This window comes from Melozone crissalis, unplaced genomic scaffold, assembly GCF_028551555.1.
Source record: "Melozone crissalis strain CALT ecotype California unplaced genomic scaffold, PUWL_Pcris_2 ptg000018l_1, whole genome shotgun sequence".
Classification (NCBI taxonomy): domain Eukaryota; kingdom Metazoa; phylum Chordata; class Aves; order Passeriformes; family Passerellidae; genus Melozone; species Melozone crissalis.
In genome coordinates, this window is record NW_026535796.1 from 17,039,747 (window position 1) to 17,064,701 (window position 24,955).

The 24,955-nt window shown below is 43.8% G+C and overlaps 1 protein-coding gene across 2 annotated transcripts in view; it reads right to left on the reverse strand.

The window, feature by feature from the left end:
• Nucleotides 1-23,563, reverse strand: part of SYT13 (synaptotagmin 13) — a 176,017-nt gene extending 152,454 nt beyond the window's left edge. The window contains exons 1-6 of one of the 2 annotated variants that reach the window (XM_054276215.1): nucleotides 23,028-23,563; nucleotides 17,779-18,001; nucleotides 15,716-15,850; nucleotides 13,901-14,214; nucleotides 9,556-9,685; nucleotides 8,310-8,822 (exon numbers count right to left, since the gene is read on the reverse strand). In XM_054276215.1, coding sequence (XP_054132190.1) covers nucleotides 8,518-8,822; nucleotides 9,556-9,685; nucleotides 13,901-14,214; nucleotides 15,716-15,850; nucleotides 17,779-18,001; nucleotides 23,028-23,210 — 1,290 coding nt within the window. In that variant the 5' untranslated portion in view covers nucleotides 23,211-23,563 and the 3' untranslated portion in view covers nucleotides 8,310-8,517. Of the gene's footprint in view, nucleotides 1-8,309; nucleotides 8,823-9,555; nucleotides 9,686-13,900; nucleotides 14,215-15,715; nucleotides 15,857-17,778; nucleotides 18,002-23,027 lie in introns of both variants that reach the window. The other variant, XM_054276213.1, reaches the window with a different exon arrangement.
• Nucleotides 23,564-24,955: the final 1,392 nt, after the last annotated feature.

Sequence of the window (24,955 nt, forward strand, 5' to 3'; positions counted from 1 at the left end):
GAGAAACATAGGCAGAAAACAAAGCCATTCCAGCACAAACAGTTGCTGGCTCAGCTGTAAATGTGTCCATGTGGCAGTGAAGGGAAGCAGAAAACAAGGAGCAAGCTGTGCAGCTGAGGGTGTAGATCCTGGGTGTGGCACTGCATACTGAGTGTTGATACTGATAGCATGGCTGAGCTTCAGTGTGTAGGGATGGAAGCATCAACAGGACTGGCTCTTTAATCCTGTCTGAATGAATTCTGGTTTTCCAATTAGCGCAGGGGAAGCGTGCATGTAGACCCATCAATCCCCACAAGTGAAGGGCTGTGCAGAAATTTTGGGTTCAGAGTGAATGCCTCCAAATTTTAATGGTGAGTAGACCCTGGGGCTGGGAGTGAGTGGCAGTTTCTCATCTGAGAAGTGAAAATAGCCCCAAATTAGTCATCCAATAGGTCTAATAGGAAAGGATATTTTAGTGACTTCCTCAAAGTCCACTTCATTGAGTAGACCACATGTTACACACAGTGTAATTACACACAGTTTGTAATTTTCTTGTAACTTTCACTTTAGTGATTTGAAATTGCTTATTTTTCAGCAGTAAACAAGCCCAGCAAAATCCTGGTGGTTGGTGGGGCTTAGCTTCAGTTGGGCACCTGGGCACCTGTCAGTCAGCAGTGAAAACCTCATCTCTGGGGCTTTTGCTTTTGCTAGTCAACTGATAGCATGAAGGCAGGACAATACTTCACTTTCAGCAGCTCAATCATGTGTAGAGTCAGAACTGCTTGTGAAATGCATTGCTGCATTGTAATTCATTTCCTACAGGCAATTTTCTGCTGTGGACTCTAGTTAGTCACCCTTGGCAGTGATCGGCCTCCTTGCTGGTAACTTCAAACCAACGACTTAAAAGCAAGATCCCTGCAAGCAAAGTGCACTATCTGAGCTTTTATCAGGAATGGAAGCTTGCACAAAATTCATCTGATCTAGGCCTAAAGGTGCCCTTCACTTTTAGGAGCAGTGATTCTCATGTCAATATGAGTGAAAAGGAAATTGAAAAATTCCTCAGTGATGGTTGTCATAGCATTAAAGCCTGCCACGCACTTCCCCAGCTCTGTTGGTGTCCTGCATATGCTCCATGGAGCTGACTGTTATTAGCAGCTGGTGCTAGAAACTTCATTTAGCAAAAAAACTGGACATGTTTCTTCCTGGAAGCAGGAGTTGTGGGGCCTATGATGCCAAGAGCAGGTTTGCAGCACTTCCAGGGGTCCATCTTCCCTATCTTACTCTCCTTAGGCAGAGGGAAAAGCACAGGCAGCGGAGCACATGGGTGGGTTTAAACAGGTGGCCCCCAAGATGTTTAAATCATAGGGCAGATATCTGGGCAGTGCCAGGTCCAGCTCTGCAGTGGCACAGGGCACCAGAGGCTGTTTCTGGCAGAGCTGTTGCCATACGCCACACAAATGGAGCCACAGCTCATTTACAAAGGGCTCTAAAAATATCTGCTGGATAATCAAAGGCTCCCACAGCACAGCATATGTGCTAGCTAGACTTTTTGATTCTCTGAAGTCCTCTATTTGAAGTTGTTTTGATCAAGGAGAAAAACAAGTGTGCTGTCTGCACGGCTGCCAGACACCCTGTTTCTGGGGACACTGGTGGTACCTCTGCAGACACACAGGGGGGGAGTGCCTCGCAGAGGTGCCAGGGCTGGGATGGGGAGCCATGTGCAGCAGAGTGTCAGGAGTGGCAGAGCTGCACTCCAGGCCACCACTGCACTTTGTTGGTGTCCAGGAGAGCTGTCTGGAGAACTGGGTAGTGTGTTGGATTTAGGTGTGACTTGTTTTCTCAGGGGCATCTTGGAGCTCTGTCCTCGCTGGGTTCATTCCACATTCAGTGATCACTATTGGGTTAAAAGAAGTGGAGGAGCCGACTGCAGACCTTCAGGGCTAGCACTGGCAATACTGTGATATTGATGCTGGGATTAGGTGCTACTCTCTCTTGGCAGACAGAGGATTACAGGACAATCCCAGTTTAATTTTAAATACTGTAGGGAGAAAAAAAGCTTCTAATAAATCTGAAGTGACAATGAACAGCAGGGTTAAGAGAAGAATGGTTCTGTGGCAGTTATTGCTGCTGTTCAATATGCTGAGCTGGGAATTACTGAGTAACCCTGTGAAAATCCCCCAGGTGGGAAGGATTGTCCCTGGCAGATGCACCACCCGTATTCAGCTCACTGTGCAGCAAAAATACAGCTTTTGCCTTCGTCTCTACAGTAAACTCTTCAGTGCCATCTGCCTCACTGTGCAGCTGACAGGCACCCCTCTTTGCAAAGCTAGCAACAGCCTGGGGCTCTGCAGACTGGCTTTGTTTTCTCTCCCTGTGCTTTAACGCTGACTGTGATGGGTGAGACTGCCCCCAAACTGTCAGTGAGGTAAATACTTCCTGCTCCTGCTCCAAAAATCTCTTTTCTTTTACTTTTATGTGCAGGTTTTGATCTGTGTGTCTTGTTAGGAACCAGCTAATTCTGGTGATGGTATTAGGTCAGCCAAGCATGTTTTCCTCCTAATGAATGCATGGTTTACAGAGTATCATCAACACCAACTTGAAAGTACCAAGACTGGCAAAAAACAAAATAATAATTAAAAAAAACCCCTCTAAATTAACTTCTTAGTTTTGTTTCAGAGATGGAGCCAGTGTCTGGGAAGAAACTGGTTCCCAGATCCCATTCTCTAATCTTCTTGTAGCTCCTTTAGAGCTTTGTTTTGCTGCCACCTTGCTGAAAAGGCCAATAGATTTCTTGTGCTTGCCCAGGACAGGACTCTATTGCTGACTCCTCCTCTTCTCTTCGTACACGCATCCTTTGATGACACCCTTCAGAGCATCTTCTGTAGACTCATGCCAGCACTCCATGACCCTGACATGAGCTGCAAGCAGAGGGGACTTACTGTAGAGTAAACAATGCAGACACAGCACTGGTACAGCTTGGAATTATTTACTTGCAGTGTTTTACATGTTGTGCTGTAATATAAGACACAATGGCTGAGCATCATGCTCTGATTTTGTGCATTGGATTGTGAGAATAATATAAAGTCTTGACAAACAATATCTGGCCTTGTACAATAAACGCACTGGGACACCAAAGGAACAAGTAAGCAGAAAAGCCCCCTCATGCTGGAAGGCCACAAATCACTATTTCACTTTGCTGCTTTTCTTGTGCATATTGAAAACAGAAGAAATAATATTATGTGTTGAGTGTTACTATTTACTCATCATGCTTATCTTTCAACAAATTAACCAAATACATTTTAATACCTAGTTAAATTCTGAAACACATAAAAATGCTGTCAAAGCTCTGTCCCTTAATTCAATCAGACTTCAAACTGACCTTCAAAAGAGTTCAAGAAGCATGGTCCAAGCCACTTTAGCTTCCAGTTCTTAATAAATCTCATTGTAGTCAACTCACCTTAGACATTAGGAAAATTTGGGCAAACCTTGTGCTATAATTCTAGGGCCCAAATGACAACCTACTTCATTCTGGGAAAAAAAAAAAAGAGTGGTTTTGAATGCTACTGCCAGATAATACTGAAGACAGATGCTAGCAAAATACAAGGTACAGCCATTCAAGGTATTGAAAGCCCATCAGTACCTGGCAGAAAATAATTGAGCCTGAAAATTTTCCCAGTCCTGCTGAAAGGAATTTTCCATTGCTTTCTGATTTCTGACCTCTTTGCAAAGCAAACATGTTTCTTATTAGCATGCAAGGATATTTGGGACAACAATTGAGGAGAAAACCCTGCACGGAAAAAATATTACCCTTACAGGGCACCAGCTGTAACGCTGTAACCACTCCCCTTACAACTGGGGAAGGGTGCTGAGGGTAGTAATGAGTCTAAAACATCCCAGATATTTTAGTGACTATTGATGATTTGTGCTTAGTAATCCTTCTACTATAGGACAAATTGCTTAAAATCAAACTAGATCGTTTTTAGGGAGGAAGATCTAGCTCTGAGGGCAGGTTGAGGCAAAACAACAGATGACTACAGTCTATATTTTAACAAAGGAACTCAACGTAGTCACAAGTAATTTCCTCTGGCCTCTTAGCCCCCTCCTCTGAGCAGAGGTCACCTTTCCCAGGCAAAGCTAGGTAATATACTGGGAGCTGCATTTCTCAGGCTTTTTTACTGTAATCTGGTTGTTTGTGCTTTGTCACTGGATGAGGGACTGTGAATCCCTGTCCTTAAACTCACAATTCTGACCTTTAGTGAAAAGGATCATTCATTCTAACCAGGTAGACTGCCTCCCACCATGGTTTTTTGTTTGTTTGTTTGTTTGTTTTCTCCTTCCCTATTCCCTACAGTCTCTTGGCTTCCAGCTTCATGTTAATTCTTATAACAGGCAAAATAATCAGTCCAGCCACTAACTAGCCACTGGGGACTCTTGTGGCTGCTTTTGGTCACACATATGTCTTAGGAACATTAATTGCCATAACTGGGGTTTTTTTGCTTCTCCTCTTATGACACAATTTATAAGCAGCATCCTTTAACTTAATACACAGTGGTGCTTGCTGATGCTCCTGCATTTTCAGCTTCAGGAGCTGAAAACAGGGTCTATCTGGCTCTGTCCTTAGTGCACTTCAGTGATACTTTGACAGCTCAAGTTGCTGAAGCTGCTTGATACAATGGCATTTCCAAATACTTCGGATTTATCTTCATGCCTTTGTCAGCTACCACAACCATTCCAGCCCTTTGTCTGCTGGGACAGTGTCGCACCTCGGCCCTTGGGGTGCTGAGGCTCAGGCACTGCCAGGTACTGCTGCTCAGGCTGTGGGGAGGGATGAGGGCAGGGCGCGGGCAGACGCTGGAATGCGATGGGTGACACACAGCCCCCGTTAGCAGAGTTCAAAGGGCCGGGCTGGGCGCCCCTGCCCCTCGGGTACCACACGTACACAGCATTCCCCGTCCCGTTACGTGCCCGCTGTCAGCCCCGGCGAGCGGCCGCCTCCTCCCAGGGGCTCCTGGCAGCCTTTGTTCGGGCTGTGCTGATGGCCAGGAGCATTCTTTGCAGGCTAAAATGCCAGACAAGAAGAATGATCCATCCGGGGCAGATGTATGCATTTTCACTCTTTCTCTCTTTCCCATCAAATCCCACTGCAGCAAAGGAGGAAACAATGCCGTTCATTAACACTGATGGCACCACTTGGCTCCTAAGACAGATTCGTGGTTAAGTAGTGTGTATACACAGTATTTGTCTGCTGTAAAAGAGGACATTGTTTTGCACAGCTAAGTCAGATTCTGAGGAGCTATTCTTTTAAATGCCATAGGACTGATTGATATCTATTACAGGGTGTGCCAGAATCACCAGGGCACAGGCAGATAATGCTGTTTACAATCAGTCATCAAGATGTTATAAAAGGCTCAGTGAAACAAGCAGGATGCAGAACTAGAGGAGTTGGCAGCAAGGCAAATATTTGGCCCTTCAGGCTTTCCCTTGACAGCCAAATAGCATCATTGTGTGAAGTTATCCTTCTTATCATTAGCCTTCAAAAATCACAGTGCTGCCTGGAACCTATACGTGAATTAGGCCAACATTCCAATAATTTCTGCACTTATATGATTACTCCATACCTATAGGTACGTCTACAGACAAATCAGGATCACAGTAAGCATTAAGAATTCACTATCAACTAGACCCCTGTTTACTCACAGTCCAGTTTACTCACAGTGTCCTACAGCTTTTTGTTCATAAACAAAACCCTATACAAGAAGAGCAAAACAAGAAACCAATTTTCTTTTCATTTGCATGCCCTCTAGCCAACAGATCAATATCAGAGATTAAAATATTGGGTGCAAGACTCATGGGCATACTTAGCTTTTCTGTCTGTCTGGTTGCTCAAAGAAGATTTTATTGCTCTCTTCAAAATGATCCTGTAACTCCTGGCTACACCACCCACAAAAGAAATAGTAGTATAAAGACAACAGTTTTCAGTGTGCATCAACCTTGTCAGTTTCTTCACAGAATCATAGCATTGCTGAGGATGTAAAGGGCCTCTGGAGATCATATTGTCCAAACTCACCCCTGCTCAAAGTGGGATAAACTAAAGCAGGTTGTTCACGCTGTATCTCATCAAATTTTCACTGTCTCCAAGCATGGGGACCCCCAACAACCTCTTCTTGTTCCAGTATTTGATTATACTCACAGTAAAAAAACGGGTTTATTCTTGGTATTTTTCATGTGTTCAAATGGAATTACCTACATTGCAACTTGTGATCTTGACTCTTGTCCTGTCACTGACCACCAGTGAAGAGTCTCTCTCCGTCTTCTTTTGTCCTCTCCCAGATCAGGTATCTGTACTCATTGATCTAAACAGTTTCAGCTCTCTCAGACTCTTGTTGTATAGAAGATGATCCAGTCTCTTAAACATCTTCATGGCCATTTGCTTCACTCTTCCCAGAATCTCTGTATCTTTTTGCCCTGGGGAGTCCAGCAACAGACACAGCATTCCAGAAGTGCCCTCAATGGTGCTCACCCTCCTTTGACCTGCTGGCATTGCTTAATGCAGCACAAGGCACTGTTGTCCTTCTCTGCTGCAAGATCACACTGCTGGCTCATGTTCAACTTGGTGTCCACCAGGACACCCAGGTCCTTTTCTGGAAAGCTCCTTTGCAGATTGTCAGCCTTCACCCCTGCACTGCAAGGTTGTTCTTCCTCAGGTGCCACTTCTCCTTGTTGAATTTCAGGAGGTTCCTGTTAGCCCAGCATTTCTCCAGCATTTCTCTCAGCATCCCGCTGAATGTCAGCACAACTGCCTTGAGTATCAATCACTACTCCAAGTTTTGCATCGCGTACAAACCTGCCGAGGCAGTGCTCTGCACCATTGTCTAGGTCATTTATGAAGGTGCTAAACTCTGTCAGTCTCCCAACCAGCAACCAGTCCCAGTCACCCCTAGTTACTGACTTCCAGCTGAACTTCATTTCCCAGTTCATAACCTATTGTGCCTGGGCTTCAGCCAGCTTTCAGACACTGGTTCTGTTGTTTTCTCTTTGCCAACAGGATGACAGCCTTCCCTTGACAAGCTGCTAGACTTGTTAGACTGCACCATCAGAATGGGATGGATACTAGTTAAAGGTTAGCTTAATATTTTGATTTAAACAGGGAGCAATCTGACCCTGAAAATGTGAAGCTCTCTGAGATTTTCAGGGCTACAAATTATATGGTTCTGTTTCCAGATTTTTGGATGCCTTGTCCCCATGGAAGTCCTCTATAGTTGTGTCTACTACTTGAAAAAAAGTAGTAAGACAAGCAGTGTGCTTATAGGGTCATGACATTATCACTGCCAATGCCAGACTTTCAGTCCAAGGACAGTCAGAAGTAACATTTAAGCCACATCAAATCTTTAAACTGCACACAAAAAACAAGCCCTGGAGAGTCTGTCTGGTTGGTGAATTCCTTCTGTCTGGAAGTGATGAAATACATGGCAGTTAATAAGGGTTGTCTTTGAGTAATGCTGGTATGAGGATTTGAGTGCAATAGTTAACTGTCAAACCAAAACTATCTATCAGTTGCTAAGGTATGGAATGATCCCACTTCTTTTGCCCAATTTTAGATGTTGCCTGGAATATAAATAGCATATTTGAAATTTGGGATAAACCCAGACAGAAAATATGGCAGTAAACAGAAAGATTTGGTCCAAGTTTTAGGAGGTAACATCAACAATAACTTTTTGTCCGTATTTAGGATCTTCCTGGATGACACCATAGAAAGATAAATGGTGCAGGTATTCTGATAAGGGGTCCTGAAACACTCATATTTTCAGCATTTTCATGAATCTTAAATACAAGGTATCAAACTCTCCAGGAAACTAAAGTAAAGGAAGGTATTTGACTTCTTGCTCGGCAGTGTTTGCTTCAAAGGCTGCACAGGATGAGGGTGTTGACTGTCTCTCCCTTTCTTCTTCCTCTGTTCTCTCCCTTCATTCTGTGTATTTTTGTAGGAATTCATTTACTGCACTTTGGCTTCACTCTCTTTTTCATACTCATTCTTTGTGCCTGCCACGACAGTCAGTTCTCTGATCTTCATTTCTCAGTCTTGTGGAGCATTATGAAAAGCAGTGATTGATAAAACAGTTGTGTGTTTGTGATTATGGAGCCAACACTCATCAAGAGACTTGGGTGACAGCACTACATGCCAATGAAGGGCTTACATTTCCATGATAACTTTGCTCTTCTTTCCTTCCCTCTGCTCCTCTACAGAAACTGCGACCTCTCAGAAGAGAAAGTGGGCAGGTAAATAAAATGAATTCAAATCATCCGGCAGCCAATCCATTGCTTGAGACAACAAACAACTTGATTAGGTGAGAGACTGTCCTTTAAATACATTTTCCAGACAGTTTCCTGGGCTGGAATGGTCAGGAAGATCAGTGAAGGATGGTGTAGTAAGAATGCTGTGCTGAGCAATTTCATGGCGGTGAAGGTGGAAGAGGAAATCCAGCTTATTCTCCCAGGGTCTGAGGCCTGGTGGGCATCTTGTCAGTAATCACGATGAGCCTACATGTGGAGCTGGTGCCACATGGCTATCTGTTTCCTGGGGTTCCTCAGCATTTCTTCCCAGTGGCTCCTCTCTGTGCCTGTGACATGTAAGCCCAGACTGCACTTGCCAAGCACATGGCTCTGGCCAGCTCCATCCTGGCTCAGCATTTCCAGCTCCACGCTGGAGGCACGCAGGAGCTCATGAGGCACCTCAAACATGATCATCTCATTCCACACAGGGTTGATCTTGTGTTTTGCACGTTTGGTCTGCTTCTTCTTCAGCTTCAGTGACTGATGCCTTAGTGTCACCTTGACAGAAACATCTGTATAAGGAGGGGAGAGAGACATCATGTTAATGAACATGCAACAAATAGACTAGACTAGACTAGACTAGAAGAGGCTGAGTTGGAAGGGACCCATCAGGATCATGGAGTTCAACTCCAGACCCTGCACAGAACACCCCAAAAATCATGTCGTGTGCCCAAGAGTGTTGTCCAAATGCTTTTTGAACTCAATCAGTCAGGCTGGTGCTGTGACCAAGATAAGTCTCCCTTGACTCAGCTCCATGCTATGTCCTCAGGCCCTGTCCCATCCACAAGGGAGGAGATCAGTGCCTGTCCTTTTACTTCCCCTTGTGTGGATGTTGAAGACCATGAAGAGGGGCTCCCCTCCCTCTTCTCCCGACTGAACAGAGCAAGTGACCTCAGCCACTCTTCATAAGGCTTCTATTCCAGGCCCTTCACCATCCTTATGGCCCCCCTTTGGACACTCTAATATCTTAATATTTTTTAATATTGTGATGCCTGGGTGAATCTGCACCCAAAAATCAAAAAAATTGCAAGAGAATTTACACTGGTGACATCAAACTGAGGCAGCACAGTAGAAATATTGGTCAGGGGGCATTTGGTTTTCACTTTTTAGAAATTATTCAGATCTCTTTGGCTTTCTAAGCCAGACTTCTTTTTTTTTCCTGCTAGACTTCACCCTTCCCACTTTCTTTCTAGATTTACATAATAGCAGAACCAACAGTATCTGTTTCCTTGCTATAACACTCACCACTTCCGAGGAGATCTTTCAGCTGCTTGGAATGGAGGTTTTTAGCCTTAATAATCACCACCAGCAGGCGATTAGCTGCTGGCAGGTAGCTAATAGACAGCAGAACCTCCCCGTGGCCCGTGGATGGCTCCTGGAAATGGAGACACAGAAAGGGTTAATTTTTATATAATCTTGGCCAGAACATTAGGAAAGCAACTGATGGATGGAAGGTCATGGACCAACCAAGTTGTCTCTCTGTACAGCAGATCTTTCCAGTTACCCTGGATGAGAATAAACCTGGCAAAGATGCCTGAGGCTCATAAGGCTCCCATAATGTGAGTTACTGAATCCTTATGGCACCGGAAGTAACTGCTTCTGGACATCAACTTTTAGTGCAATATTTAATCAGAAGAAGATCTGGGGCTGACGTGCAGTGCAAATAGTCAGAAATTCCTATTTTGAGAGACCTCCTAACTGCTCTGTATTTATGTCTGACCTGGAGCTGGACTACACCTTACCTGACACCCTATTTTGTATGAGAAAAAACCTAGCCCAGCTGAAATCCTCCACAAGCTGGGCACAGTACAAATCACGAACAGGACAGAACTGCTCAGAACGTGCCTTGAGCTGTTTTATTTTTCAGCATCAGTCTCATTACATGGTTATGACAATGGAAAGATGCCATCAGCTCACATCCCAGGCAGCAGACCAAGAACTCAATGCTACAGCTTACTTTAAAAGTTTTTTGACCAATCACACAAAGCAAAAGCACATTGACAGTAGTTCTATCCAACCAATAAGCACACGTACCCTCAGTTAAAACACTGCTTGCTTATTTCAAATACAATACCTGCTTGTAAGCCTTAAAACGCAATGCACAGAGCTCCATTATTAAGCTTAAAACTTCCTAATATCTTGCTAGATAAACTTTTCTGTAGCTTAGGGAGTTATTCTAGACAAGCGTTAATACACAGACCATTGTTCTATTTGTCCTTAATTTTCTATGTTTTACATAATTTTTCTGCTGACCTATCTCATGGCTATTGCTTAGCTCTAATCACAGTTCTGCTGTCTCTGAGGCCTGCCTTTTGCAGCTTTCCCAAAACCCTCTGATTTTATGAATTCTCACACTCTTCCTTCCCACCTGCCTTCCATCAGGACTGTGAGCAGCTCTCCCTGCTTCCCCTGCGGAAGACTCTCCCTTTTTCCCTTTCCCTTTCCCTTTCCCCTTACTTCCATTTGCCCTGGATAAGCAGCCCTTGGGGGAAAAGCCTAGGGACACAGTCACACCACCGCTGCTTTCCTATAAGAGAGTAATGCCATTTCCTTCTCAGGAGCCAGCAGGGAAGGAGAAAAATCCCACACCATTGTGTGCAGAGCTGACAGCCCATGGCAAGGAACAAAAAGGGAGTAGTTATTCTCTCAGTGAGTGGGAGCTTGTGACAGAAATCTGGTTTAATGTGAGGTTAATGACCCAGAAGAGTCCCAGAAAGCCAATGCCAATTCAGCAGACTAATTCTGGGCTCCTTAGCGTGTTCTACATCCTCGAGGATAGACAGCCCTTCTCTCCAGGCTATTTCTGTGCTCTGCAGTGTCGCTACTAAGTGAGCCATAAATATTTCAAATTAAGTTTTCAACCAGTTTCTCAAAACAGGCAAGGACAGGCCCCTGTATGCTCTCCATGAGCTGATCGACTCTCCAGAAAACATGGCTGTCATCACTGTCTGGTTCGAATGACTAATTTGTCCTGCACAAATCAGGTGGAAGGGCATTAGCAAGGAAGCCTGAAATTCAATCCCAAGTCAGCCCAAGTAAATATGTTTTTCATGCACTCAGGTAGCAATGAAGGGCTTGTATGCATTTCACTTATATGAATCCTGTCTTAAACTGAAGTGGAACTTAGTAAAGCCCACACATAAAAAAAAAGCAGTTTCAAATGCCTGTATGCCCACTACAAAAGAATTGTATACTCAGGGACAAACCCAAACACCAGCTCAATGCAAACCCAGCGTTTAGGCTTGTCACAAGCTGCTTTTGTTTATTTGCCCCCACTACATCTCAGCAGGTCCCATTCTGTAGCTGTTGGCTAGAATTTGGTTCCTGTAGCTGCAGGCACAGATAGATGCAGTGGAGATTGGGAGGGGGTGGGGCTCTGTAGACATGCACACACACACAAACACACGAATTGTACTCGGATCACATCTTGTACCTATGACTTTCTAGCTCCTAATGTGCTGATCAAGTTTTTGGCCAGCCTGTATCCACATGAAAACAAAACCTGCAATGGTTGGTCTCTGCTGGAGTTTTGTTTGAACAGACCAAACCAGAGGTACTTCCCCTTCTGGGCTTTGTTTTCTTTGTTTCTTTTTTCCTATTAAATCCATAACCTACATTTTGTGCTGAAATCCTGAAAATTCATACAACCATCAGAGCTTCAGTCTTTCTTTCTATACAAAATGAATAAAAAGCAACAAGGGGTCATCAATGATTTACGTGCAGGGCACCACGAAATCACAAAAGGGAAGTTGCTATGCAAGGACACACTATCATCAAGCCACTATCATTACTGTCATTAGCAAAGCAGTGGGAGGGAAGGCAGACAAGATAAGGATATCAGTCTACAGTATCTACTCTTTGCATTGCTCACAGGACTCAATGAATTCCTGAATGCTAATTGAATTACCTGATTAGCTGTAAGCTCCACTCTGGGCTCCTTCCCTTGTGTGTGGGAGAATTACTGGGAAGGTAAGAACAAAATTTCTGCCCTTCCCGGCATTTCAAGGAAATGTCACACTTTTGACAAAGCTCAGTAACTTTGTTCCTGGATAAATGCTGTCGAAAATAGCTCCTCTTTTTTGATCAGCTCTTCCTCCCTCCCTCCCTCTCTGGTTCTCAATGAATGATTCAGGATCTGTATACATAAGCTGTCTGTGCAATGGTTGGCTCTCTCAGGTCCCAGATGACGCAAATTCAGCTTTCACTGCACATCCTCAGCTCAAACTGGGGCACTGTTCAGCAGTACTGCTGGTGTTAACCTTCTGCTGTCAGCCTGGAGAAGAAATGAATGCTGTACTGTTTCTGTGTGTGGTTGTGAAGCTGGACCAAGGCAGAATTCCCTGTATACCAGGACTCCATCAGGTGCACTGGAGTAACAACTTATCATTGCTGTGAACAGGCTGTTCCTTGTGTATTGCTAAATAAGCAAATACTTCAGTATTGGGGGAGAGGGGGAGGGTTACAGCTATTAGACAAATAGAGAGTCCTGTGCTTGAAGTTCATTAAACTCATTCAGACCACCTGTTTGTTTCTGCTGCCTCTGTCCCTGACATGTTTTTTTAGAGTGGACAGTCCTGTTAATATTCAAGTGGTTATCAGATAAATCAGCCCTACTGGAAATCAGAAATGCTAACAGTGTACTCTGTGTCTGTGGCCAGCTCACAGTGGAGAGCACTCACCCCTGATGGTGACAGGCAATAATTTGTTTCATCGTGCTTAGTGGTGGTGCTGGTGTTGTTTTGCATTGCTCAGCCGCACCACAGCAGACTACAAGAGGTACCACTTGTGATGAGTGAGCAGCAGCAGTAGCAGCATCCTGCTGCCATGTCAAGTGAATTGCTGCTGCTAGAAGAGCAACCTAGCTCATGGCTGGGAAAAGGCTCCTGAGGAAACATGCAAGAAATTATAATGTGCGCATGAAGCATCCCCTGTACCCACTTCAAGAACTGTTGGAATTCTTCCCTCCATTTTTTCGCATCTGTGCAACTGGCAAAATGTGGGTAAGGGAAGAAAGGAAGGTTTTGATGTTTAAGGAAACCAACATAATACAATGAATGATATTTTGATATCTCCCAGAACAAATAACACTGGATTGATTCTGGTAAGTGTAAGTGTCCTTCAATCCAGCATTCCAGTCCCAACAATGTATTTCACTCCTAGATTAAGGCTGCGTGGGGTGCCACCAGGTGCCCTACCACACCCAGCTTTGCAGAGTTCCTCTGCAGGCACTCTGATACTTCAGCTCTTGCCACTCTGGTCCTGTATCAATAATTCTCAGAAGCTCACACACTTTTTCCTAGACATAGCATTACAAATGCCAATGTCAGATTGCCATGTACTTGGGAAGGAGTTGAGGGAGTTGTGACACATTAACAGGTGGGAGCATTAGACAGAAGGGCTTCTGATACGACGAGCTACAGACCAGCACAGAGCTGTGCTGAGTGATCTCTGCAGTCACACATCACCCCTCTAAACCTGCTCCAAACAAATAAAGCCACCCACTCACATGCAGTTTTCTAGGAAAAGGATTTCTCTTGTCCAAACTCTTAATCATTAGGGTTTCTGAGCTACCAACAGATGGAGTCCATACCTTCTCTGGGCTCTTTAGCCTTTCCCACTGGGCCTTCCCAAAGGATTCCTCCATTTCAGAAAGGTTCAGTTTCAGTTCCCCCACAATGCTGTGCCTGGAGAACTTGTCGCAGTTTCTCAGGGTGAGAGTCAGTGTTCCTCCTGGCATCTCCTCCTCTCTTAATGGGAATTGCAGCACCTCCTCCCAAAGGGTGTGAAGTACCTTCTTCTTCAGCTCTGTCTGGGCCTCAGCAATGCCAGACTTGCTCTCCAGGGTGCCCAGTATGTAGCAATGGCAGCCAGTGTCTTGGTCCCCGCTCATTCCATCATGCATAGCTGGAAAAGATGCATAGTAAGGACCTCTCACAAAAGACAGCCCTGAAATATCTGTGGCTAAATTGCTTGCTTCATGACAGCCATAAAATAAAACAGCTGCATAGACATTGACCCCTGTTCCTGCCTGTGTGGGGGCAGATTAAGCTGTGAGTCCATGCTCTGGCGTTTTCCTCAGGCTGCACAATGTCCCTGTCCTAGTGCCAGTGCCGAAGGATGCTGCCAGTGTTTGGGACAGCAACAGCTGAGTTCAAGGAAACACATTCTGTTGAAAGATGCAGAAACTGAAACGAGGCAGCGTGAAACAGGGGTTGGCAGTTCGCATTTACTTTTACCTTGGCACACAAAAAAAGCTTCTTACAATGACTTTAAAAGCAGGAAGGTCAGTCACAGACATCAGAGATGGGATAGAGCTTCCCTTGGCACACATCCATCCCTCCAGGCCAATGTCTAAGGGTTATTGCATTCTGTTGGTCCAGCCTCTGGTAAATCAGAAGCTACTCCACAGCCCAAAAGACCTGCATCAAGAGACATTCATCCCTAATTTTATATCCCCTTTATTTTGAAAAGTCTAGGGTGAGAATGGCATTTCACACTTCTCTTCAGTTGCAGCAACAGAGCTGCACTGCCTTCTCCAGCAGCAAGAGGAACGCACCCTCCTCCAAGGGGTCATTGAATATCACAGCTTTGAGGGAAAAACTGTTGTCCTTGCTGCAGACAGTCCAAGGACAGCTGCTCCTGAGCTGCCAGGACCTGTGGGTCACAGGGCTCTCCTGGCTTCTCAGGGGAGCAGCACTGGCAAGCAGGTCCTGTGCACAGGGGGCAGCCAGGGTGGCAGCCAGCCAGCGTGGGTGTCCATCCTGAGGGGCTTGCTGCTGGCAGGAGGCCTGCAGCAGTGGCTGCCATTCAGCACCCTTTCAATTCTCACCTCAGAGGGTGTGATTTGATTAGGTTTCCACAGAGATCTACACTGTGCATGAATTATTCAGTCAGCTTATTTTACTCTCCCAGAGGAACTGATGATGCTCCAGCCCTGAGTGGAGAAGCTGTTGCAGTTGTCAGAGAGAGACACAGAGCCTGGCTGCCTGACCAGGCGCTGCCACAGGGACTTAAAATAAGTGTGGTATCTCCAGCTCAGGCTTTGACTTGACTTGAGGAAAGGGCAGTAAGGAATTGACCAGGTTGAAGAATGAAGGAGAGGAAGGAGATAGTAACCCCGTTCCTCTTCCCCCAAAGGGAAAAAAATAAAAAGAGGAGGTTGCTTTGTACCATGTCTTGGACTGGAGAAGCCCATCCTGTTTCCTGACAAAGCTGTGCGAACAACTCTCCCCAAGCTACACCCTCTCTTCAAGCAGTGACATTGACAGCTATTCCTGTTCTGCAAGCCCAGCACCAGTGAAACCCCAGTGGTCCTGAGGGCACCTGTTGGCTTTCAGATAGGAGGGGAAGTGTCTCTAAGTGTCTCTAAGTGTAGTCACCATGTGTGTTGGGCCATGGCCCTTACCTTGGAGGAGGGCCACACGCAGCTGTGCGTGCTGGGGCTCGTAGAGCAGGGAGTAGTGCAGCTCGGGGGCCTGCTGCCCGCCGCCTGCCCGCTCGGGCCTCAGGGGCTCCGTGACACACACGTCCTTCACCACACCTGGAACTGAAATAAACCCTTTAGCGAGCAGCTCTTCCCCTTCCCAAGACAGCAAATCCACTTTCTCTTGACTTGACTTTTCAAAATGTCACACTCTTTCTGCACTTTGTATGCAGGACAATAATTTATTTTCCTTCTTCGTCCATCATAATGCATCCTTTTTGTTCTGTTTTCTTGCACTTTCAGCTCTTTCTACAGCATTTGGACAAGACTTCTGCTCTCCAGCACCTTGTGCTCTATGATGGTTCACACACTTGCTCTTTTACCTTATGACTAGGCCAAAGTGTCTGAACAACACCCATTACTTTTTATATTGTTTTATATTCTGTCAACTGGCATTATTAAATTAAATCTTATGTTCTCTGCAGTGAGACAGTGAGTTTGCTCTTGAACTGCTGTGTAACTCTGCATTAGGTCAGACTTCTCTAAACATTTCGGTTTGTTTCTCTTTTAATTTTAACAATGAAGTCTTTGTCATGCAAAAAACATCCATTTCCATAGCACCTGACCAGGTTAAAGGCAATGAACTTTGGAATCCACAAGGCAGTTTCTCCATGCATAAATTTGGAGCTGAGTATGTATTTCATACTGAAATAAAGCAAGTTGCAAGACTAAAAGAAAGCCAGAGATTTTTGTCATCCAAAGCTGTTATCTGCAAGGTCAGTTCCAATTCACACAGAAAACAATAGTGGGACCAGCACACTTCCTCCTGAAAATCTCAGCCACGATTCAGACCAGTTCACTGTGGCATCAAAAGGAGAACGCAACAATTCTTCTTTAATTTTAGCAACACTTGAGCTATATAATCAGGCAGAGCAGGAAGGAAACTTGCTTGTGCCATGAGCAGTGCAGAGAGGCTCTTACACCGACACTTATATAAAGCTTTAGCCTAAATGCAGCCATCATCTTTCATCCTTTCCACCCTTATAATCTTTTCCCTGACACCTAAGGATGTGGCTCAGACAGTCTCTTCCTCCAATGCATCTGCTTGCCATGGTACATTCTTTTCTGTACTCACAAGCCTCAGGTTGGAGGGTTGAAGCTAGCAATTGTCCTCCCTGAAGGGCAAAAATGTAATCTCAAAAAATTAAAAACAACTAAAAATAATACTCTGCAAAAATAATGGCAGATGGTATTGTCTCTCTGGCAAATCTTCAGGAAGGTTTAATAAAGTGGTAACCATAAGAGTAAATTACCCTGTTAAAATATGGCTGTGAAGTTAAAAATCAGTATGGAAGAAACCCAAACATGTTGTCAGATGCATATAATTAAGATTGCATTTTGTCTCAGGCTCTAGAAATCTTATGTTTCAGGATTGGGAGTGTTACCCTTTGGGCTGGCTGGGAAACAGGAATTCTGTTTGGCGAAAGCCTTTGAGGTGTCAGCCTTCAGTTTCACTGCACATTACAATAAGCCAAGAACATCTTACCAAACCAAGGAAATAGAGGAGGAGAGAAAATTAGAAGCTTTGATCTCCACTATCCCTGAGGAGGACAGTTGTTGGACAGCTAGCATTTGACCTGGAGGAGATACTCTGCCTAATTTTGTCCAGATATTTCACACATACTCTGGCTACTGCTCGCAGCACAACTACACTAAATGTGCTTTTCTACAAAATGTCTGCTACCAGGGAGACAGATTTTTCAAAACAAAAAATGTTTAGGTAAAAAAGAAAAAAAAAAAAAGAATCAAAAATTGCAACAAGATACAGCTACAGCTTTGTTATCAGAATGTCCTTATGAGCTCCATTACTACCTTCTACTAAATAAATGTGTTGAAAGCAAAACTCAGAATGCTCATGATAAGAAAGTGAAAAGCATCTGATAAATTCCACATTATTTATCTGACAATAATCACATTATGCTTAGAAGTATTACAGATCCATACCCACTAAAACAATTGTTAATTTGAAGACCAAAAGCTCCTACCGTTTTGAGGGAGAACAAACAGCTCTTCATTGACTTGTATCTTCATCCTATTCTCATCCAAAGAAGTATGTTTCCCAGGAGCTGGTTCTTCTGTTGTCTTCAGAGAGTACTGCGTGTAGTTAACAATTTCAGGTGAAGTTACCTCTGGTTTGGGGCCATAAATGTTGGGAAACTTCAGAAGTGCTCGAGGCTGGACTGGCTCTGCAGTTTTCTTAATGTTGAACTGAAAATTTAAACTTTGTTTATTACTTTGCACAAATTGCATTAACTCCTCCAATTCTCTTAACGTTAGATGAGCTGAGACAGGAAAAAAGCAGGGCCTCTGGTCAGTCCTACCATCATTTTTTCTTGGCTTGTAGAAACCACTGCCTGTATGTCTGGAGACTTTCTTGCCAACACTAATACCTTGTACTTGGTATGTTTCTTTTCAGATTTATTCCTCTACAGATGTTTGATTACTATAAGAAAAAGACATGTTTCTTATAATTTGATTTTTCCTCTGTTCTGGTACCAGTTAATATTTTCATAAGTTAATCCTTTCATTTTAGTAAAGAAATTAACCACAAAGTTAATTTTGCTTTGATTAAGATATGGCAATTTTTACTTGATGTTTGAATTCAAATCCAAGAGCAAGAGGCTACAGACATCTCCCAGAATCCAGAATATTTTATATGAGTATATAGTAAGCATTAAGAGTGCAAAGATATAAATCAAACATGGAGCAAGTATGACCATGATGCAACAAGACTAAGGAGAGCTCGTTGAACAAATGAGCCCTGGACTGGCAAACCAAGAGAAGTTGATTCAGTGGTCATCTCAACCTCTTGGTTCTGTGGACCAGAGCTCCATCTGACCATCAGACACACATTCCTCCTTTATTATATCAGGACTGAAATTTGGATTTATGATTTTGTTTTTAACACTTCAATTCCCTGCTGAATCATGAATATGGAATGAGCAGAAGAACCTGCAAGATGCTCAGGTAGTCCAAGCAAAGGCTGGCAGAAAAGGCATTACTGTTCTCCCAAAAAAAAAAAAAATTTAGTGGAATAGAACAGTTCTCTTCTGCTTATGTCCCAAGAAAAGATCCCGCCTTTCTTAAAATTGAAATCATTCATGATTCATTTATAGTTGGATTCATTGATGGGGAAGAACAAAAGCTGACTAGCAAATGACCCCAGCCCTTGCAACAGATTTTATTAATGTTTCCAAAACATGGAAGACAAAGGCCACAAGTAAAACAGCCATTTTGGTTGATTATTGTGCAGTAGGATTATCTTTAACCTACTGCCTGCTAACCTATTTTTGGTAAAGATTGAGGGCAAGACAGAAAAGGTGCATAACTGTAATTAAAGTTTTTAATTAGTCTTATTATTTCCTATTAATAATGAATGTAGATGGTGCCCTGAATCTCTTGTCTGTGTTGGGATTTCCTGGTCCCAGCTTCTATGTCCAGAGGAAGCACACCTACCTCTCAAGAAACAGAGCTGAAGAAAGAGGGCTGTCTGGCATGTTAGCCTAGTCATATTCTGCTTGTGGAGATCCTGGTTGCATACACTTGGCAGTGGTAGGGAACTAATTAGGTCAGTGACTCCATCTTCTCAAGGCAGCCAGTGCACCAGTGTTTAGGAAGTCTACTGTGCAACATAGCATCTTGTCTTGTCTAATTTTAAGGGCTTTGAAAGAGAAGTGGGCTGAGAAAGAAAGACGTCATTGTGTGCCATCCTCACCTAGCATTCAGTTGAGTTTAGCTATTATGTAAATTACACGGTGTGGGGCTGTAAGTGAGAACCCTCTTATAGAGATGTGAGCCTCATCAGTCCTAAAATACCTAGGAAATGTGAAGTTACTCATCCAAACTTTAAATACAATTTTCCATTCTTCTAAAATTAAAGCAAACCAACCAAGCAGAACACATGAGGAATCACTGACAGCAGCTAGAAAAGGCAGGTTGATTTTGTTGTGCAGAGGCATTACAGCCAGCACACACACGGTGGTGGTCAGCCTCTCCTGGAGCTGCTGTCCTACCACTCACTGGCCACACACTGGAGCTTCCTGTCTGTAGTGCTCTGTGCTGACAGCACACAAAGCACTTCCAGATCCTTTGGGATGAAAAACACCACACAAATTTGAGCTATTGTTAGTACAATCTCTTCTTCCTCTTGCTAAATACCTTGCCAGGTAAATCCGTCAGCACACAGCATCTAAGAACTCTGTTGGGTCTAAATATTCCTCTTGTCTGTCTGCTCTGCAGAATTAGAGACGAGAGACATATGCAAGCACAGTGGGACTAGCCCACCCCCTCTTCCAACTGCATCTGCCTCTGTTTATTATGTTACTGCCAGCTCTTTCCCCAAGTGCTGTGTGCTAATCCAGTTACATAGCAGTGCCCTATGGAAGCTTCCTTTGCAACTCAGCAGTTGTGTCTTAAATAAAGACAAGTGCAGAGGAGTTCAGAGAGTTCTGCAAAAATGCATGAAAGCAAGTGAACCAAAAGGAGCAAGGAGGCTGCAAATGATCCTTCTGTGTCCCTGTCCAGTGTCACTCAAAGCACCAGACTGTTGCCATTGTTAGATGTGTTTAGGAATCTTCATTATGCAGGCTTTGCTGAGACTTTGCAAATTTGCAGCCATTTCTCATTATTTTGCAGATTTTTGCGGATGTATGTTTGTGTTTGAACTTCTCCTCCTCATGTGTGCAGGGCATGTCCATGGGGAGCCTCTGTCTATAGCAAATACAAGCATCACTGTCATGGGAGACATGCCAAGTGAATAAAATGCAGACTTGCTACATCTTTCTTTTGTCATCTGTGTTTATCAGAATCAGTGGCCCTGACAGGTTTCAATAATTAAATGTGTCCAACACTGACTAGGACATACTGTGTACTAAGGCAGTCAGAAAAAAAAGTCCCGACAGAACAGTTTATAAACACAGATAGAATAAAATTTCACAAGCTCAGAACTCAAATTGAGATTCATTTCTTGGAGATATAGAGACTGATTCTGATTCAGTGACAGCATAGGAGAATTCATGTTCCTGGCAAGAAAATTATTTTAATTGGAAAGAATTGCTAAACATATGGAATATGCAAACTAAGAACATTTTGCACTTTCTGTGAGAGAATGTTCACTCGGCAGCTATAATATGTCCAGATTTCTTTAAAAAAAACATAAAGCCAGTAACATTGGAAATAATACTTCAAATTAAACAGTCTACAATGCTGAAAGAATGCAATCACTCAGGTAATAATAATACATTTAGGGCAGATTGAATAATTTTATCCCCTGTTGGTCAAATACAGGATTAAGTCACGGCAAAACTTATGAATGTAGACATATTTTGAGGACCATAACTGAATAGCTGCTGAGTACTGGAGGCTTAACTGAACAATATGGAGACACAGTGCTTATTTCAGTCCTGCAAACAGGATAGCACCCCCATGGACAAGATTCAGGATAGATTAACACTTTCCCAAGGTGTTTCCCAAAAAGCTGTATAAAAGAAAAAAAGCCCAGTTTAAGAATGGAGTTAAAAGGAGGATTTGAGATGTTTCTGGGCTTGGAGATTACAACATCAAACTCTCATAGAAAGAGCCTGATGTTAAAGTTATCTGTGGGTTGTGTTGCTGCAGACAACAGCTAGGAAAATTGCTTTGGAAAGTGATGTGGCTGTCAAAGTTACACATTTTTCATTCACATTTACATTAGACTTGGAAAAATCTCTGCATCATTGTACATTCTTGTATACAGGTGTTAGCAAATGCCCTGTATGGGGTAGAAAAGACAAGAAAGGAGCATGAAAGGGACATGACTAAGCTATCAAACAGAATAGCAGATGAAATTCATCATAGGAAAATGCAAACAGGTACTAGGAGTTATTCACCATGCTCGTGGAGGGAGGCTTTATTAGCAGCAATCTCTTGTCCTAAACTCCACGCAGAAGTTAATCCATGGTCAATGGAGTCATCATCTCACAGCTCTCCTCCCCCCTCCAGCAACCACAAGGTCCGCTAATGCCATTCTCTGTATCTGCACCAGTTCTTACAATATTGTTTACAGATTTGGTTGTCTTTCCTCAGCATAAACTGCAACAAGAACATGAGGATGCCAAGGTCCTTTTCTGCTTTGAGGGTAAGAGTGGAAGCCAGAGAAAGACTGAATATTTAATTACAAACATTACAGAGGAGTTCAATTAGGACTCCAGCTACACTCTTTAAGAATCCAAAAATAACAGTCAGCTCAAATAATTAAAAGGCAAACAAAGACTGTTATACAATGGAGAACAGGTCTTTGGAATGGGCTACTATGGCACAACACTTGGTTGAATGGCTAGATCAAAGTGGAAAGGACACAGGCACAAACAAATATCAGGAGCAACAGCAAACAGGTAATACTTTCAGAGACACTGACCAGTGCTATAGTTTATTCTAAAGACCACATTGAACTGAGGAAATCATCAAACACTTCCCTTTGAAGAAGAGATTCCCATTAATAAGTGTATTAAAAGTGTTCTATAATTCCCCTAACTCCCTCTTGCCCTGGGCTCAGGAGTAAATCAGTCTGTTTGGATTCTAACAAAAATGAAAGAGCACACAGGGATGCCTGACACTATCCGTACTCCACATTGCTTTTACAATAAGTGAAAAAGAAATTCACAATGTGATGAGACTGTCCAGTCATCACAATCTAGATTCTCATTTGCTTTTTGTTATGATTTCAATGCCTTGTTTTAACTTCACACATAATTAATCCCCTCAGTTAGAAGGGCAGAAGGAGGAGGAGGGAAGGTTTTCACGAGAAACCAGCTGTTGACAGGGAACTATCCTGCAGGAACTATGAGATATTGTGAATAGAATTAAATAGCTGCTATATGAGATCTCAGCAGGAGCCATCTCCTCTTCACAATGCTGCGTGCCACCTGGTACAGCCCAGTCTTCTCTTCTTAGGAAATTATTTCTCTTTTGATCTATTTTAACAACTAAGCAGCATTTCCAGTCCTCATCCCCTGCTTCTGCCATTAGCAGCTTTCCCTCTGGCTCCGTGGCAGCTGCTCCGGTAATTCTCTGGTACCCAGCTCATCTCTGTTTTTCCTTCACTCCTCCTCCCACTGGCATGTTGTTATATCCCAAACACAGTAAGCAGATAAACAGGCAGCATAAATCACACGCTGAGTAGCCTAACAGGGAAGTTGCACTCCCACCCTCTGCCTTTAAAGAAAAATCACAGAGTAAATTAGACACTGTGTCTTACTTGCTGGACTGGCTGAAGCACACTGGGCTTAGTATTTTCCGTCTCGTCCTCTTGGTCCTTTTCTGAGAGTCCTTTCCCAGGTTGCTTGCATTTGCAGAAGCAGGTGAGGCCGCAGAGGGCAAGGATGCTAGTTGCAGTCCCTAAGGTAGCCCCCAGGGCTATAACTGGAGCAGACAAAACCATTGTCCTGTGCTGTACAGGAACAGAAAGCACAGAGACCCTGTGGCTCTTTCTACTCCCTGGGAGAGGAGCTCTCTCACATCCACTCCGAATTCTAGCCTGGCTTCATTCTCCTTGGAAATCTGAAAGCAATTCTCTTTGCAGCAAAGGGACCAATCTAGACACACAGATAAATCATCCCACCTTTGCTAGGCAACAAGGCTACCGTACTATCCTGCTGATGGAGTTGCTGCTCCGGGTCAGGGAGAGGAAATAGTAATTGTGGTGCCTGCAATCTCCATATAGCTGCAAACAGGCAGTTTTCATTGAAGCCTGTTCCCCAGCTCCACTGGGAAAAGTCTGATGTGTGATAGAAAGGAAAGACGTCAGCAGAAGGGGCTGGCCTTGCTAGCTAACTCACAGAAAGTGCATCCAAGTGTTTGATCATCTCTCTAGCAATATTTCTCGGGGTTGGCTTGCTGATATGCTCAAGAGGTTGCATTTTTCTGTCTTAAGGCAAAGATAGTGACTGCCAAAAGCTGCTGGCCTGAGAAGCTGTGTTATGATAGCACTGCACGATAACTCTGTAGTCACAGTAAAGCCTCTGTACAAGTCAGGCAAAACTTTCTCATTCTTCAGAGGCTGCAGAACAAACACAGGCAGGAATTAAGCACTGTCCCATGCCTCACCACCTCAAAGCACAGGGTCTGAACCTTTTGGAGCTGCTTCTGCAGGATAAATGCAGAGCAGCACCTCTGTTTAAAAAGAGAGCAGAAAATCCTACCAAACATGATGCACTAGTGCATATGCTGCTTCCTCTGGAGAAAATGAGAAAGCAAACAACATATGCTAGATATTAGTCATAGTGCTTACCACACTGGTGTCAGGCAGTGGGCTGCTGAGCACAGAAGAACCTGCATGAATAGACGAGCTAGATGTCCGTCCCAGTTTACTCTTGAGGTGATGGAGTGATTATCTTCCTCTGACTCATTTATTTTTGCCTTATTTCTCAGAATGCCCAGCTTGGGGAGGAGGATAATAAATGCCACCATTTGATGTATTTCTCACGACATGTACTACCCTTTTCTGGGTACTTCACAGGGAGGATCTAGTGGCCAGAAGGTGATTATAATTCTGGTCACTATATCTCTCAGCCAGAGTGAAAATAGTCAGCAAAATGCAAAATATTCCAAAAATACCCAGTTCTACTGATTCTACTAGGAGTTTGTAATTCTATTTTGGAATATAGTTGATGCCCGTGGATCAGGAAAACAAATTACCTATGTACAGAGAATTGTCTAGAAATTCAGGTGTTTTGATCCTTCTGTAGCTCAGGTTTTGCATAGATTTTTCTTAACTTTTTCTTTCTTTGATGCTTCGCTTCTTATTCATGACAACTCATGCAGCCTTTGTTCCTTGATGACATGTTCACCTCCCTGGAACAAAACTTCCCTCGCACATCTTCCCTCACTTTAATTGTTAGATTCCTCTGTAGCACTGCAGCATGCTAATGGCTGCAGTGAACATTCCCCTTCTCCTCACCCTACCTGGCTTGTCAGACATGTCTCACCTCTCGCTTCCAAGCCCCCTGACCCCCCATCAAGAATCAAATCCCAATGGACTCCTTAAGCAGAGGCAGTTCCCTAGCAAACTGCTGAGCCTGTGGAAACTGGTCTCTCAGCTCAGCCCACAGAGGGAAAACCTTGAGCTTTGTCCTCTATCTGCAAGAACAAAAGTTGTGTGCACCAGGCTGGACCACTGGCACACCT